We start from the raw sequence: 13,698 nt of genomic DNA, 5'->3' as shown, positions 1-13,698 counted from the left end.
TGATTTCTGTATCTCTGTCTTTTACATTTGTCTCCATTAAGGGAAAAAATGATGTACCTCATAATTAACTTGGCTGGAATGAATCAGACTGCATTTGTAAAGGTTTCAGAAGACCAATGAGCTGTGCTAAACAGTACCACTATCCACCTGAGCAGAAATTACTATCCATAAGTTTCTTTACATAACTAACGAAACAAAAATTTAAACAAAAGAAGAACTACTAGAAAAATATTAGAGATTCATTTTTTAAGTCAATAATTTGCCTCACACATTATTATTTTCCCTGTGGAAACCCAATTATTACCCTGAAAACAAGACCACGTTAGAAAGTAAATGCATTTTGACAAAAGAAAGAAAAGGCAGATTGATACGTTATTAAAATAACTCACACGCCATACCCTGAGGAGTAAGGAAGCCATGGCAGAGCAGGCCCCTTTCTCCTCAATGGACAGCACAGCTGTGGGGAAGACACTGCAGCTAGCACAAGCGTGTCACACTTCTTCAGGGAGGAAGCAAGTTACACACCACTCTAGAGAGGGCGCCCATAAATTCACGGCCACGCTCATTACCCAACGTCCAGGCCACCCACAGGCTGACTGCAACCCAACTTTCCCACCATTCCCACACAGGCCCCAGGAACCGTCAGGCCTCTGAGGCTCTGCCAATGCCCTTCCCTCTACCCAAATATCCTTTCCCTCCTCTCTCCGGACCTCAATCCTGCCCAGCTCTAAATGAACACTTCAAGGCCTATTTCCCTAAGAATGCCTCTCTCAAAACCAAAATTACTTCCTAGACAATGATCTGCCTCTTACTCATCCATTATCTTGGATTAAATACATCATGTAAGATGCCTTATCTGACCAACACAACTATTTTATAAATAGGAGTCATGTTTTATATCATCTATGACATGACATGACAACCAATCAGCTCACTAAAACCATTCAATAAATACTCTAATTGAATTTCCCAAAGAGTTGACCTAAAATAACCTAAATGCTAAGCAGTTCAAGAACTGTCCTGAACCAAATTCACTTCTCATTTGAATGCCAATGTCATAGATAGGGATGTTGTATTGTCTTTAAATGTACTTGCCTTTATCCAAAACTAGAATCTCTGATGAATCTATGGGACACACATGTAAAATATTCTGCAAAGGAAAAAAGCTTTATTTAGTGTACTGTGCTTAATATTCAGCCAGACTTGCATTTTTCTCTAAAACTTATACAATTACTGAGTATGCAAGAAGCATTAGAAGAGAGACTAAGTCTATTGAGAAGAAAACTGGAAGCGAAGGTCATCAATCATTTTCTACTTTGAATCATCTCTTTCATAAAGAGGTAAATTCTCCTAAATTCCAGAATGAATGGAATTCAATACAGCAAAGTAAAATGCTTTAAATACATAAAATAAATATCTTGATGGACCTTCCACCATCTGTTTTAGTAACTTAAATTATAAAAAAGAACCCTAACTTTAAGAAAAGTTATATCAAGAGCTAAAATTGAGATTGTTTTTCCATCTATTACTTTGATTTTCCTGACCCATTTTTGAGAACTGTCAGCATTCTGGATCAATAATTCCAAATTATTTCTTGAAGAGAGTGAGATTCCTCCCAAGTCATTTAATATGCTTACTAATCAATAAAGATATGAAAAAACAAAAAATCCATATTTATGAGGCAAGCAAATTATATTAAAAGACTGACTTTGAGAAAAGGTTGCTGCTTGCCAAGAAAATTTTATTATTATAAAATATTTTCTGTCATTTGTATTTCTTCATTTTCCCTTCCAGATTATCTGTGTAGCCTTGTAAACACATCATAATCCAAAGCAGTGGAGCTTTATAAATAAAATGTAAATCAACGCAAGAGAGCCAACTGCATAATTAAAACAAAAGTGTACCGGGCTTCCCTGGTGGCGCAGTGGTTGAGAGTCCGCCTGCCGATGCAGGGGACACGGGTTCGTGCCCCAGTCCGGGAGGATCCCACATGCCGTGGAGCGGCTGGGCCCGTGAGCCATGGCCGTTGAGCCTGCGCGTCCGGCGCCTGTGCTCCACAACAGGAGAGGCGACAACAGTGAGAGGCCCGCGTACCGTAAAAAAATAAAAAATGGGCATCCCTGGTGGCGCAGTGGTTGAGAGTCCGCCTGCCGATGCAGGGGACACGGGTTCGTGCCCCGGTCCGGGAAGATCCCACATGCCGCGGAGCGGCCAGGCCTGTGAGCCGTGGCCACTGAACCTGCGCGTCCGGAGCCTGTGCTCCGCAACGGGAGAGGCCACAACAGTGAGAGGCCGCGTACTGAAAAAAAAAAAAAAAGCATACCACCATCATCCCAACCAGATTACAATAGCAAGCAGATTATAAAATAATAGTCTACAAGCATGCTTTTTAAAATATATATCTATATGCTCTGAATATCTTATATAAAAATCCAAGAGAGAGAGATGAAACAAAATATTAAAAGTAAACATCTCCTTCCCCAAAACCCTAACTCCATTCCAGTCATGAGGAGAACATCACACAAACCCAAGTTGAGGGACAGTCTATGAAATACATGAACCAGGACTCTTCAAAATTGTCATTAAAAAAAGGAACGTCTGGGACTTTCCTGGTGGTGCAGTGGTTAAGAATCCATCTCCCAATGCAGGGGACACGGGTTCCAGCCCTGGTCCGAGAAGATCCCACATACCGCAGAGCAACTAAGCCCGTACGTCACAACTACTGAGCCTGCGCTCTAGAGCCTGCGAGCCACAACTACTGAGGCCACACGCCGCAACTACTGAAGCCCACGCACTCTAGGGCCTGTGTGCTGCAACTACTGAGCCTGGGTGCTGCAATTACTGAAGCCCGCGCACTTAGAGCCCGTGCTCCGCAACAAGAGAAGCCACCACAATGAGAATTCCGCGCACCACAATAAAGAGTAGCCCCCACTTGCCACAACTAGAGAAAGCCCGCGCGCAGCAACAAAGACCCAACACAGCCAAAAATAAACAATAATAAAAATAAATAAATAAAGGCATCATCACATAAAAACAAATGAGGAAATAATTTTTTTATAAAAGAAGAACTGGTGGGGCAGTGGTAAAGAATCCGCCTGCCAGTGCAGGGGACACGGGTTTGAGCCCTGGTCCGGGAAGATCCCACATGCTGCAGAGCAAGTAAGCCCGTGCGCCACAACTGCTGAAGCCCACACGCCTAGAGCCCGTGCTCCACAACAAGGGAAGCCAACACAGTGAGAAGTGCGTGCACTGCAATGAAGAGTAGCCCCTGCTCGCCGCAACTAGAGAAAGCCCACACACAGCAACGAAGACCCAACGCAGCCAAAAATAAATACATTAAATAAATTAATTTAAAAAAAAGAAACTAAAGAGTCAAAAACAAACTAAAGAAATAAAATATATTTTGGGAAGAAATAGGAAAAATTATACATGGACTTGATATCTGATAGTATAACTATTAGTATTACTGAATTATCTTCTTAGGTGTGATAATGGTATTATGTTTATGAAGAAATATGTCCTCATTCTTAGGAGACACATGATGAAGTATGAATGAAATGCCATGTAAGATGTCTGCCACTTACTTTCAGCTGGCTCAGGAAAAAAAAAATTCTATCTATTTGACAGAGAAAGGGAGACAAGGCAAATTATGACATAACGCTAACAATTGGGTATTGATTATACTATTCTTACAACTTTGCTGTAGGCGTAAAGATTTTCATAATATAAATTAAACTAACAGTTTTCTTTAACTTAAAAATGATTCAAAACCCAAACTAATCCAGAAGTTATAATCTTCTCGTAAATATAAAATATATTTTATTTTATGCTGCTTAACTTATCTCCTCCAAATTAAAAAAAAAAATTGAAAAGGGGTGACTTATTTTCCATAGTAAGGAATTATAGCTAACATCCAGGAGTAATATTTAGGTTTCCTTCAAATTGATATTGAATAGAGTCTTTTTAATCATCTGAGCAGTTTATACTGATCTTGGGCTCATTAATTGCTAACTTACCTAGTTTTTTTAAATAAAAATGTTTATTTGAATACAATTACCTTATCCCTTAATGAAGCTGGAAAGAAGATTAAATAACCCAGAAGACACAGTTGGAAACTGTAAAGAAGTATAAGAAAGAGAGTCACTGGCAGAAGAGAAGAGCAGATCTCTGGCAAAGCTGCATTCCATGTACCCTGCCTGGGTCAGACATAGTTCATCTTGAGCCGAAGATCCAGTAGAGACCCATCTGCCCAAAATGCCTTTCTCCAACTGAGAAAGAAGTGAAAATGCTAAGACATATGAGAACATTTGTTGCTGTCTACAGCTAATTGAACCAGAAATCTTTAATACCATTTCCAGTCCTGAAATTCTATTATTCTACATAAAACACCTTTAAAAACAAGTATATATTATCATTTCACACCCATTAGGATGGCCACTATCCAAAAAATAGAAAATAACTCTTTGTGAGGATGTGGAGAAATTGGAACCCTTTTACATTTCTGGTGGACATCAAACGGTGCTACTGCTATGGAATACAATATGGGGATTCCTCAAAAAATTAAACACAGAATTACCATATGATCTAACAATTCTTCTGGGTATTTCCTGAAAGAACTGAAAGTAGGGACCTGAACAGATATGTATACACCCAAGTTCACAGCAACATTATTCACAACAGCCAAAACGTGGAAGCAACCTGAGTGTCTATCAAAAACTGGACGGATTTAAAAAAATGTGGTATTTACATACAATGGCATAGTATTTAGCCTTAAAAAGGAAGAAAATGCTGCCACATGCTACAATATGGATGAACCTTGAAGACAGGCTAAGTGAAATTAGCCAGTCACAAAAAGACAAATATTGTATCAGTGCACTTACATGAGGTACCTATGGTATGAATGGACCCTATTCAAATTCTGAGAAACAGAAAGTAGAATGATGTTTGCCAGGTGCTTGAGGGAGAGGGGGATGGAGGGTTAGTGTTTAATGAGTACAGACTTCAATTTGGGAAGATGAAGTTCTGGAGATGGATGGTGGTGATGGTTGTACAACAATGTGAATGCACTTAATGACACTGAATTGTATGCTAAAATGATTAAAATGGTAAATTTTATGTTATGTATATTTTAACAATATTCAAAAAAAACCCCACAGGTATGCAAGCCATAATACCCTCCTAACCCTCCTTAAAAGGAGTGAGGCCCATGTCCTAATCCTGATGCAAACTTAAGGAATGCTCACTGCCCATTTCCCCATCTTCCCTGCCCAGGAAGAAGAACCACGAGCTGGCAAGGCAGAGCCAGAGCCAGAGGCGGGAAATTGGTCCTGACGTTAGTCCCGCTGAAGAAACTCAGAAGAGCCACAACAGAGGGTAAGGCCCAAGAAGACGGACAGAGGCAGGCTAGGGAAGAGAAGGCAAAAGCAGAAGGAAGGAAATCCCTGAGAACATGGGCAGCTGATGACACTGGGAAGGGACACCACAGCTGTGAGGAAAAGGAGGATCAGACAACAGGGGAAATCAGAGAAGGGAACTGCCCCAAGGTAAGGAAAGAGAGGAGTAGGAGAAAAAAGAAGAATTGTAAGCAAGAAGGAGATTCATTCAAGAAGAGACTCTTCCCAAGTACCAGCAGGAAAATGACTTCGTTCCACTGAGGTGGCCATTTGTATCTAAAGAATCCAAGAAAGTTGCTGAAGCCTATAAAAAGTTAGGAAGAAACATTCTTTTCTGTGTAAGAATACTAATATACCCCCATCCACAGAGAACTGTGTACTGCCATTTTTTTCATTTGGTTTTGTCTTTTTTTCTCCCTCAAGAAGAGAACACTTACTTGTTTAGGAATAATTTCAATCAGGGCCTACCTTTTGTATTTGTACCAAACACTAGTACGCCATGAATGAGCTAAAGCGTTTTAATGGCACAGGGGTAAGAGTACAGGCTTGAAGCCAGCTCTGCCTGAATCTGAATCCTGGCATTGTGACCTGAGGCAATCTGCTTAAAAATCTGCTTTGATTTCCAAATCTGCAAAATGGGAATAATAACAGGGCTACACTTCAAGGCATTACTGCAAGAATTAAATAGGGTAAAATATGAAAGCACTTAGAACAGTGTCTGGCCCACACTAATCACTATGAAGGTAGTAGCTTCCTATTATACTCCAGACCTAGAACATGAGTTCCAGGAGAGCTGAGATTTTGTCTGTTTTGTTCCCTGTTGAAGCCTCAGGTACCTCACATCATTCTTTGTTGAATAATAAAAATGTATTGAATGCCAGCAACACAGAAGCCCAAAGGAATAGCACTACCTTTCTGTTATTACCAACAACTAAAATCTGCATAACACTTCAGGCTCACAGTTCACAGAGGGTTTTCTACACCTTATCTCAGGTGATTCTGTGACGCTGCCATTATTACCTCCGTCTCACAGACAAACGAAGGCTCAGAAGACGTAAGTGACTTGCCCAGGAATTCTGGCAATTAATGCTACTTCTGTTCACTCTAGACCCCCACCCAGAAAGCTCAGAACATACCCTACTGAACTGTTCAATTCTCCTTAACTACAGATACGCAGAGTTCAAGTTCACCAAAACACTTTATCCGATTTGCTTCAATAGAATTGATGGAGAGGGAGGAAACAGAGGAAACAATATCACTAACTATTAAAGTTGAACAATGGGTACAGTGGGATTGATTATACCCTTTCCACTTCTATACATCTGAAATTTTCCATAATAAAAAAATGTAATTAAAAAATAAACTCTTCACTCCCAACATAAGCTCTGCCACTTCCAACTTCCTATTGAGCACACCTGGGTGCGAGGAAAACACCACAGCAGAGAAGTTTCTCAGTCTGAGGCACTGAAGAGAGTGCTGCACTGGGAATCAGGAAGCTTCAGTCTTCACTCTGCTTTATCTAACTGTGAGACCTCACTGGTCCCTCTAGCTCCTCTGGGCCCTGAACTTCCTCATCTGTTCCTTCCAGGGTTAAGATTCTGATTTCACCTTTCTACTAGTTCCTTAAACTCAACACACAAAACCAAAATCATCTTTTCTCTATTCTAAACCCCTAAGACCTGCTCTTCCTCCTGACCTCTGTATTCCTGCTGTCCCATTCTGCCAGCCATCCAACCACAAATACCTCAGCATCATCTCTGACTTAAGACACAGAACTGACTGTTCCTTCCCCTCCTACCTAATCAGTCACCACATCTCTCTGTTCAACCTCCAAAGTACCTCTTGACTCCACCACCTCCTTTCATTCCCAAGCACACTAACTCAGGCACTCATCATCCCTCACCTGGAGTAGTGCCATGAACTCGACTGAAAACCCTGTCTCTAGTTTCTCCTCACTCACAATCCATCATATGCATTCTCCAAAACCCAGTCATGACCTCTCAACAGCCTCACTGTCCACTATGTTCTTTCATGTAACCCAGGGTCCGGGTAATTTGGATACTCAGTTTCCGGACATCCACCTCATTTCCAACACCACCCCTCAGCCTTTGCTCGAGCTACCCTTCCCTCCAGAATGCCCTCTTCTTGCCCTGGGGCAAGTGGTGCAATTTAATGGTGCAATTTAAATGCCACCTCCTCAGTTGAAGTGTTCCCTTACATCCGCAAGGGGGCAGTATCACTCCCTCCACTGAACCCCTAAGCACCTTGTCTGAACCCCTCTTACAGCACCCTTCAAATTCCTATTAGTCCTTTCTTGTTTTGGTGCCCCTACTCTCTCTACTAGATGATTCGCTCCTTGTCAGAGGAAATGATGCTTTATTCGTCTTTGTATCCTTCAGAACAGAGCTTCTCAAAGACTGTGCCGTGGCACTGTGGTATGCCCTGAATGAGCTAAAGAGGTTCTAGTCAGTCATCCCCTCAGCCCTCCACAAAGAGACTTCAGCAGCCAAAGTCCCACAAGTCAAGCCTCAAGCAGCCTCAAGCAGCCTCCTCCTTCAGCCAAGTATACGCCACGATGACTTGAGAAGCACTAAGAGGATGCAACACGTGGTACACAATGGATGCGCACTAAACATGTGCTGAGCTGAACCTTGGAATAACTCACCCGTTCCCCTTCAACCACTATGTTCTCAAGAAAACTTACCATCCAGACTAGACTCTCTCTGAACATTCTCCCCGAACAGGTTCTGATCATCTTTTTAATAATCACCTGTTTATTAGCTGGTTATACTTGCCTTACCATCCAAAGCCCACATCGATAGTTTACTGATTAAAATAGCAAAGGATATGAACAAACAATTCACCATGAAGAGACTCAAAGAGAAAAATTCAACATTATAGAACAAAGAAGTACAAAGGCCAATTTACACTATTAAATAAGCAAAAACTTTTAAGGAAAAAATGTATTTATATCCAGTTATGGCGAAACAGGTACATCTGTATATCTCTTAGTAGTACAAACTGGTATAACATTCTTGAAAAACAGGATGGCGATATATATATCAAAAACCATAAAAACATTCATACCATTTAACACAATAATGCATTCAAAAATTTATCCTAGAGATCTAATGAGCCCGAAGAAAAGTACAATAATATCTACAATAATGTACATTAAAGTATTAACTGAAAACGAGCCAGCAACATAAATAACTAACATAAAAAGAGTTAAGTAAATTATTGACGGCATGACTTGATGAAATATTTTGCAGCCTCTCAAAGTGTAATCATGTCAATTAAAATTGTGACAACTATAACATGGAAATGTTTCATAATCTAATAAGTAGGAAAAATTCAAATTATATACATTATAATTAAAAAGGAGTACAATAATCTATGTGTGTGTGTATGTATATATAGATAGATATAGAGAGATATATATCTCTCTATATATATTTTTAACAGAATGCCAAAAATAAAATCAACTGTTTTAGGGGTAGTAACCCAAATATTTAACAATTTACTTAATAACAATTCTTAAATTATTTTATAATTTAAGAGAGAAAGTTCTACCATACTGAGCAAACTTAGGGGTCCCAGGATGCAAACTCGATATAGTCTCAGGAAGAGGTCCACACCTCTCTTTTATTGCTCACTTTGGCCTTAACTGAGAACGCTCATGTACTTCTGATCACAATGACCTATGACAACCCAGACCCCAGCTTTCCAAGGACCAAGAAACCAGCTCAGCTAGCCTTCTGATCATCCCCATGAACCTGTGGGGGATGAATCGTGCAAACTACCCTAACTCAAGAAACAAAGAACCCCTACAACAATGTTTTACTTTAGCAATAAGTAGCCAAGCCTAAGTTTAATTATAAACCCTAAAAGTATATAGCATTGTCTCATTAAAGTCTCTGGGACTAGCATTAAAAATACATCAAAAAATAATTTTAGCACTGATGCCCCACAAGGACAATATTAGAACAGTCTTCTAATTGTTTTTCTGTAGTATTACCATTTTCTTAGTTTAATACTGAATGGCCAAGATACTATAATGGACCAAGAAGATTAATTACTGTGAAATAATAAATACTCAAGACTAAAATGTCATTCTTAGGGCATTTCAGCAATAAACAAATAATTTGAAGGACTAATACAACCATTAGGGAAAAAGTTTAACCTTCTGTTTCCATTGGTATGTTCCTGGTATCCAGATCCTCAGAAATGCAGATATATAGTCATTCATGACAATACACACATAGTAGATAACAGGAAAAACAGACAATGTAACACTTAACCCGTTCATCAGAGCACTGGGTGGTCAACACTCAAGAATGTTGACACAAAAACTGAAGGACCTCTGAAGAGCCAATCATATGCAGATAGGTTGAATCCCTGTGCAGTTACTCATTCAAAACAGAAGTGGAAGATTAACCTACCCTCACTTCTCTTCAAACAAACTGACAAAGCATCAGGCAGTCTGTTTGGAGTAGGTTCACCATCATCCAGTCGGCCCCAGAAGTAGCCAATTCAGTCAGGTCACCGCTGCTGCACCAGGGCCCTACTTCCTCCACCTTGTCCCAGCTCATCTTGCTGACCAGACACCCTCCTCTAGATTAAGTCCCTTTGGTCTTTTCCTCAGGCATTACCAAGTCCTTGCTTTGTAAATAAGGCTCTCCCAGACCTTACTCACCTGCAGTTCACTGCACTGGGTATCACCCAAAGAGCCCATCAGAGCTCTTTATAATTTCTGAAAGAGAGAGAAGGAACCTTTGAATACATACTAGAAAACACCACTGCTGATGTATCAGTTCTGAAGCATTTGTATCCAGTGGTCACAGCATATGGTCCTTTGGTCCACAGTACTTCAGTAAAATGTAGCATAACCAGCCAGGACCAAGAGTCCTGAGATAAAAGTTTGGTTTAATGTTACTACTAATCAGCTGTATGACCTTGGGAAAGTCACTTGACTTCTCCAGGCCTCAATTTCCTCATCTGGAAAATAAGACAGACTAGATAGAAGCAGCAGAGCATACTGCAGTGGAAAGAGAACGCCCTTTCCAAGGCACAGCGCCAGCACCACCACTTACTGGTCTTGCGACGTTATGTTCGTTAATTCACATTTAACCTAAATCTCCTCTGCAAAGCAGAAATAACAGCTATCTTGGAGTTGTTCTGAAAACTAAAGGAAACATAATGAGTTATAAAAAGCCTAGAGTAAGTATACTGTGCATCTCATCATAAAATTCCACAGATGATAATTACCAACATTACTCCCAGCCCTAAGGTTACGTGAATTCAATTTCCAAACATTTATTTCCTTACAAGATCAACAAATCAAAACTTTACCAACCTGACAATGCAATTAACTGTTTGAGTGTTTCACTAACAATTCAATTACAGTTATCTTAAACTAATGGAAGTTTAAGATGATCAATATTAATTAACATCACAGGAAATAAGGGTGGAATACCTGCCTAACACCTAAACGGGTTCCGTGGCCATGCCTTCCATGACTTCTCCCTCTGCTTTCACTACTGCCCGCGCACCGAGTCAAGAGAGGTCTTCCAAACACCAAGTAACACCAACTGCTTTCTACGGTCAGATTAGGGGGACATGGCTAACGATGGAGGAAGGAGAGCAGAGGCTTTTTATCTTTTTTCCTATATACACTTAGCACTGCTTGGATTTGTTGACCATAGCATGCATCAGTTTTACATAAAAATAAATAAGTTTTTAAACTATATTAGTTACACATATTGCCTACTGAAAGGAAGCTCGCCTCACAGGATTATTTTCACCACTAGGAGAATATCGACAGAAGAAAGCAAAAAGGCAAATTCAGATGTTCCGAGAACACCTAAAATATGGCACAGAAATAACAAAAATCACAAACATTCACACGTCACAATGGTTTACTCAAAAAAATGTGCCTGCATTCTTTGAAGAACCTAATGATGAATCAGGGTTTCTGGGGGTCAAAACAAGTTGAACACACAAATTCTGGCTTTAGGGGCTTCTCTGGTGGCGCAGTGGTTGAGAGTCCGCCTGCTGATGCAGGGGACACGGGTTCGTACCCCGGTCCGGGAAGATCCCACATGCCGCGGAGCGGCTGGGCCCGTGAGCCATGGCCGCTGAGCCTGCGCGTCCGGAGCCTGTGCTCCACAACGGGAGAGGCCACAGCAGTGAGAGGCCTGCCTACCGCAAAAAAAACAAAACAAAAAAAACAAATTCTGGCTTTACCAGACAACTTCCTGCCCTTGGAGAAACTGACCCAGTACAATTTACACCAGTAAACAAGTTGGTATGACTCTTTAGTAGTATGCTGAAAAACGTTCAATTTGCTTTAGACAATTGGTAGCTTTTAAAATAAAGATAGATACATATATAAATATATATGTACACACATATATATACATATAAATTAAAAATCTTCATGTTATATCTACTATTTATTTTTGAAAGAGGAATATTAACCTTATTAAATTCAGGATAGCTCAAAAGTATAATCTCAGCCACCGGTGAAGTGACAGACCACTAAGTTTTATGTGGCTCCTAGCCAGTGCTACCGAAGTCATCCTGACTACACCCAGCAATTTAAATGAACTACAAGCTGCTGCGGCCACACTCTCCACACATATCATACTTCTCTCCTAGAAAACAATTCAAACTATTATTTAGAAATCAAATTATATTTGCATGTATACTTATCTAAGTTTATGGAAATAAACAGCCATAACACTCTGTTTATAATTTTTAAGTAGCTCCTCCCCATCTCTTGTTTATCGACAAGTTGATAAACTTGGCCCCAAGTCTACTAGGCATTTCAAACTGTTAAGCATTTAAAACAACAGGCAAAGGACCTTACTTCTTGTGCTGGGCCTGTATTTAGAATCTTAAATAGAGTCTGACAGATAATTATAGACTAATTTGCATTTAATATCAATACCATGCCTACTTCTTAAACAGAGGACAAAAGTGCATGTGTAAGATCTGGTCTACTTAGTTGTAGGTCCCTCTGCAATATTCTTAGCCTTTCATGAATATGCTCTATAGTTTTAAACTACACAAGGTCCTTTGCAAGTAGAAATGATTTCCCCTGTTATTTTGGCATCACTCCCTGCTCCAGTAAAACACTGGACTGTCCATAAATGTATACAGACTTTAAAACAATGTAGATTGAATACTTATGGTATTAGAAATGAAACTTCTTGCTAACAACTGCAAAAATCAAGCACACCAGCTGATAGAGAGGCACTTACTGACTCCCCAAAACTCCCGCCTTACCTAAAAATAGTGTCCCAGCTTCCCAGCCAAAAGGACAGACTAAAAAAGCGATGTGTTCAAAGACACAGACCCTCGCTTCACCACAAACTTCAGTACTATGGCATTTCCCATTTTAGAATGCTTCGTGTGACAACCTGTTCGGTGGCCAACCACCAACTTCACTTTGAAGTGAATACTAACACTTCACATGGTAATATGTATTCAAAGTAATATGTATTAAAAAAGGTCCAGAGGCCCGCAGACCGGTCCCCTCCTCCCCCGTACTGGTTGCCTTTAAAACCGCCCCCCCCCCACGCCATGTTTAAAAACGTGGCTTTGGGTCTTTCCCGTCGCTCCTGCCCCGGCCTCCCTTCCCCCCACCCTTCGCCTCCACGCCGGTTCCCTCTACCCCGCCGCCCTCCTGTCCTGGAAGACACCCCGCGTCTGCATTTAATCAGCCCGAGGTTTCCCTGCTGCTGGCAGCAAAGAGCCGCTCATTGGTTTATTTATGCGTCTGTTATTGCTCTAGATCTTCGGTGCCCGGAGGCGGGCTTCTGCTTCCCGCCCCCGGGCAGACGGGGGTCGCCCTCGGGGCCCCGGAGCCCGGCAGCCCTGCAGGCCAAGCGGCGCTCTGACTGCAGCATCCGCGTATGGAAAGATACCTCTGTCCTGCCAAACCGTTCCGGGGCGGACACTGTGTCCCCGAGCCTACCGGCATCGCAGCGCGTAAGGGAGGGGGAGGGGGAGTAGTAAGCGAAAAGCAACTTTTACCTCTGTTGACTCTCCCTTCCGCTGTCTCCTCCCCTCGGCCGGTAATGCGATCTGCGACCCTCTAGATGGGGACCCCACCCCTCCCCTAGAAATGTGGTTTTGGGCTCTGCCGAATCCACCCTTTTACAGTCCCGGCTGCTTGCGAACTGGGACTTCCCGAGGCAGGTAACTCGGGGGCGCAGATGGCGAGCTCTGGCCGGGGAGCAGAGGCGCGCCAGGGCTCGAGGGAGGGGCCGGGGCCGGAAGGAGGGTGCGCCCGCCGCAG

The 13,698-nt window shown here is 41.6% G+C and overlaps 1 protein-coding gene across 1 annotated transcript in view; it reads right to left on the bottom strand.

Annotated features, from left to right (window-relative positions):
* The window catches only part of LOC309793398 (RAD52 motif-containing protein 1-like), a gene marked incomplete at its 5' end in the record, with an annotated part of 37,801 nt that extends 24,421 nt beyond the window's left edge, over positions 1-13,380 (bottom strand). The window contains one exon of the mRNA XM_082603870.1: positions 13,375-13,380. Within this exon, the coding sequence (XP_082459996.1) occupies positions 13,375-13,380 (6 nt within the window). The remainder of the gene's footprint in view (positions 1-13,374) is intronic.
* Positions 13,381-13,698: the final 318 nt, after the last annotated feature.

Source organism: Mesoplodon mirus (assembly GCF_964341445.2).
Source record: "Mesoplodon mirus genome assembly, chromosome: 18".
Lineage (NCBI taxonomy): Eukaryota > Metazoa > Chordata > Mammalia > Artiodactyla > Ziphiidae > Mesoplodon > Mesoplodon mirus.
Note: the sequence above shows the minus strand (reverse complement) of the source record. Positions and strands in the feature narration are given on the sequence as shown.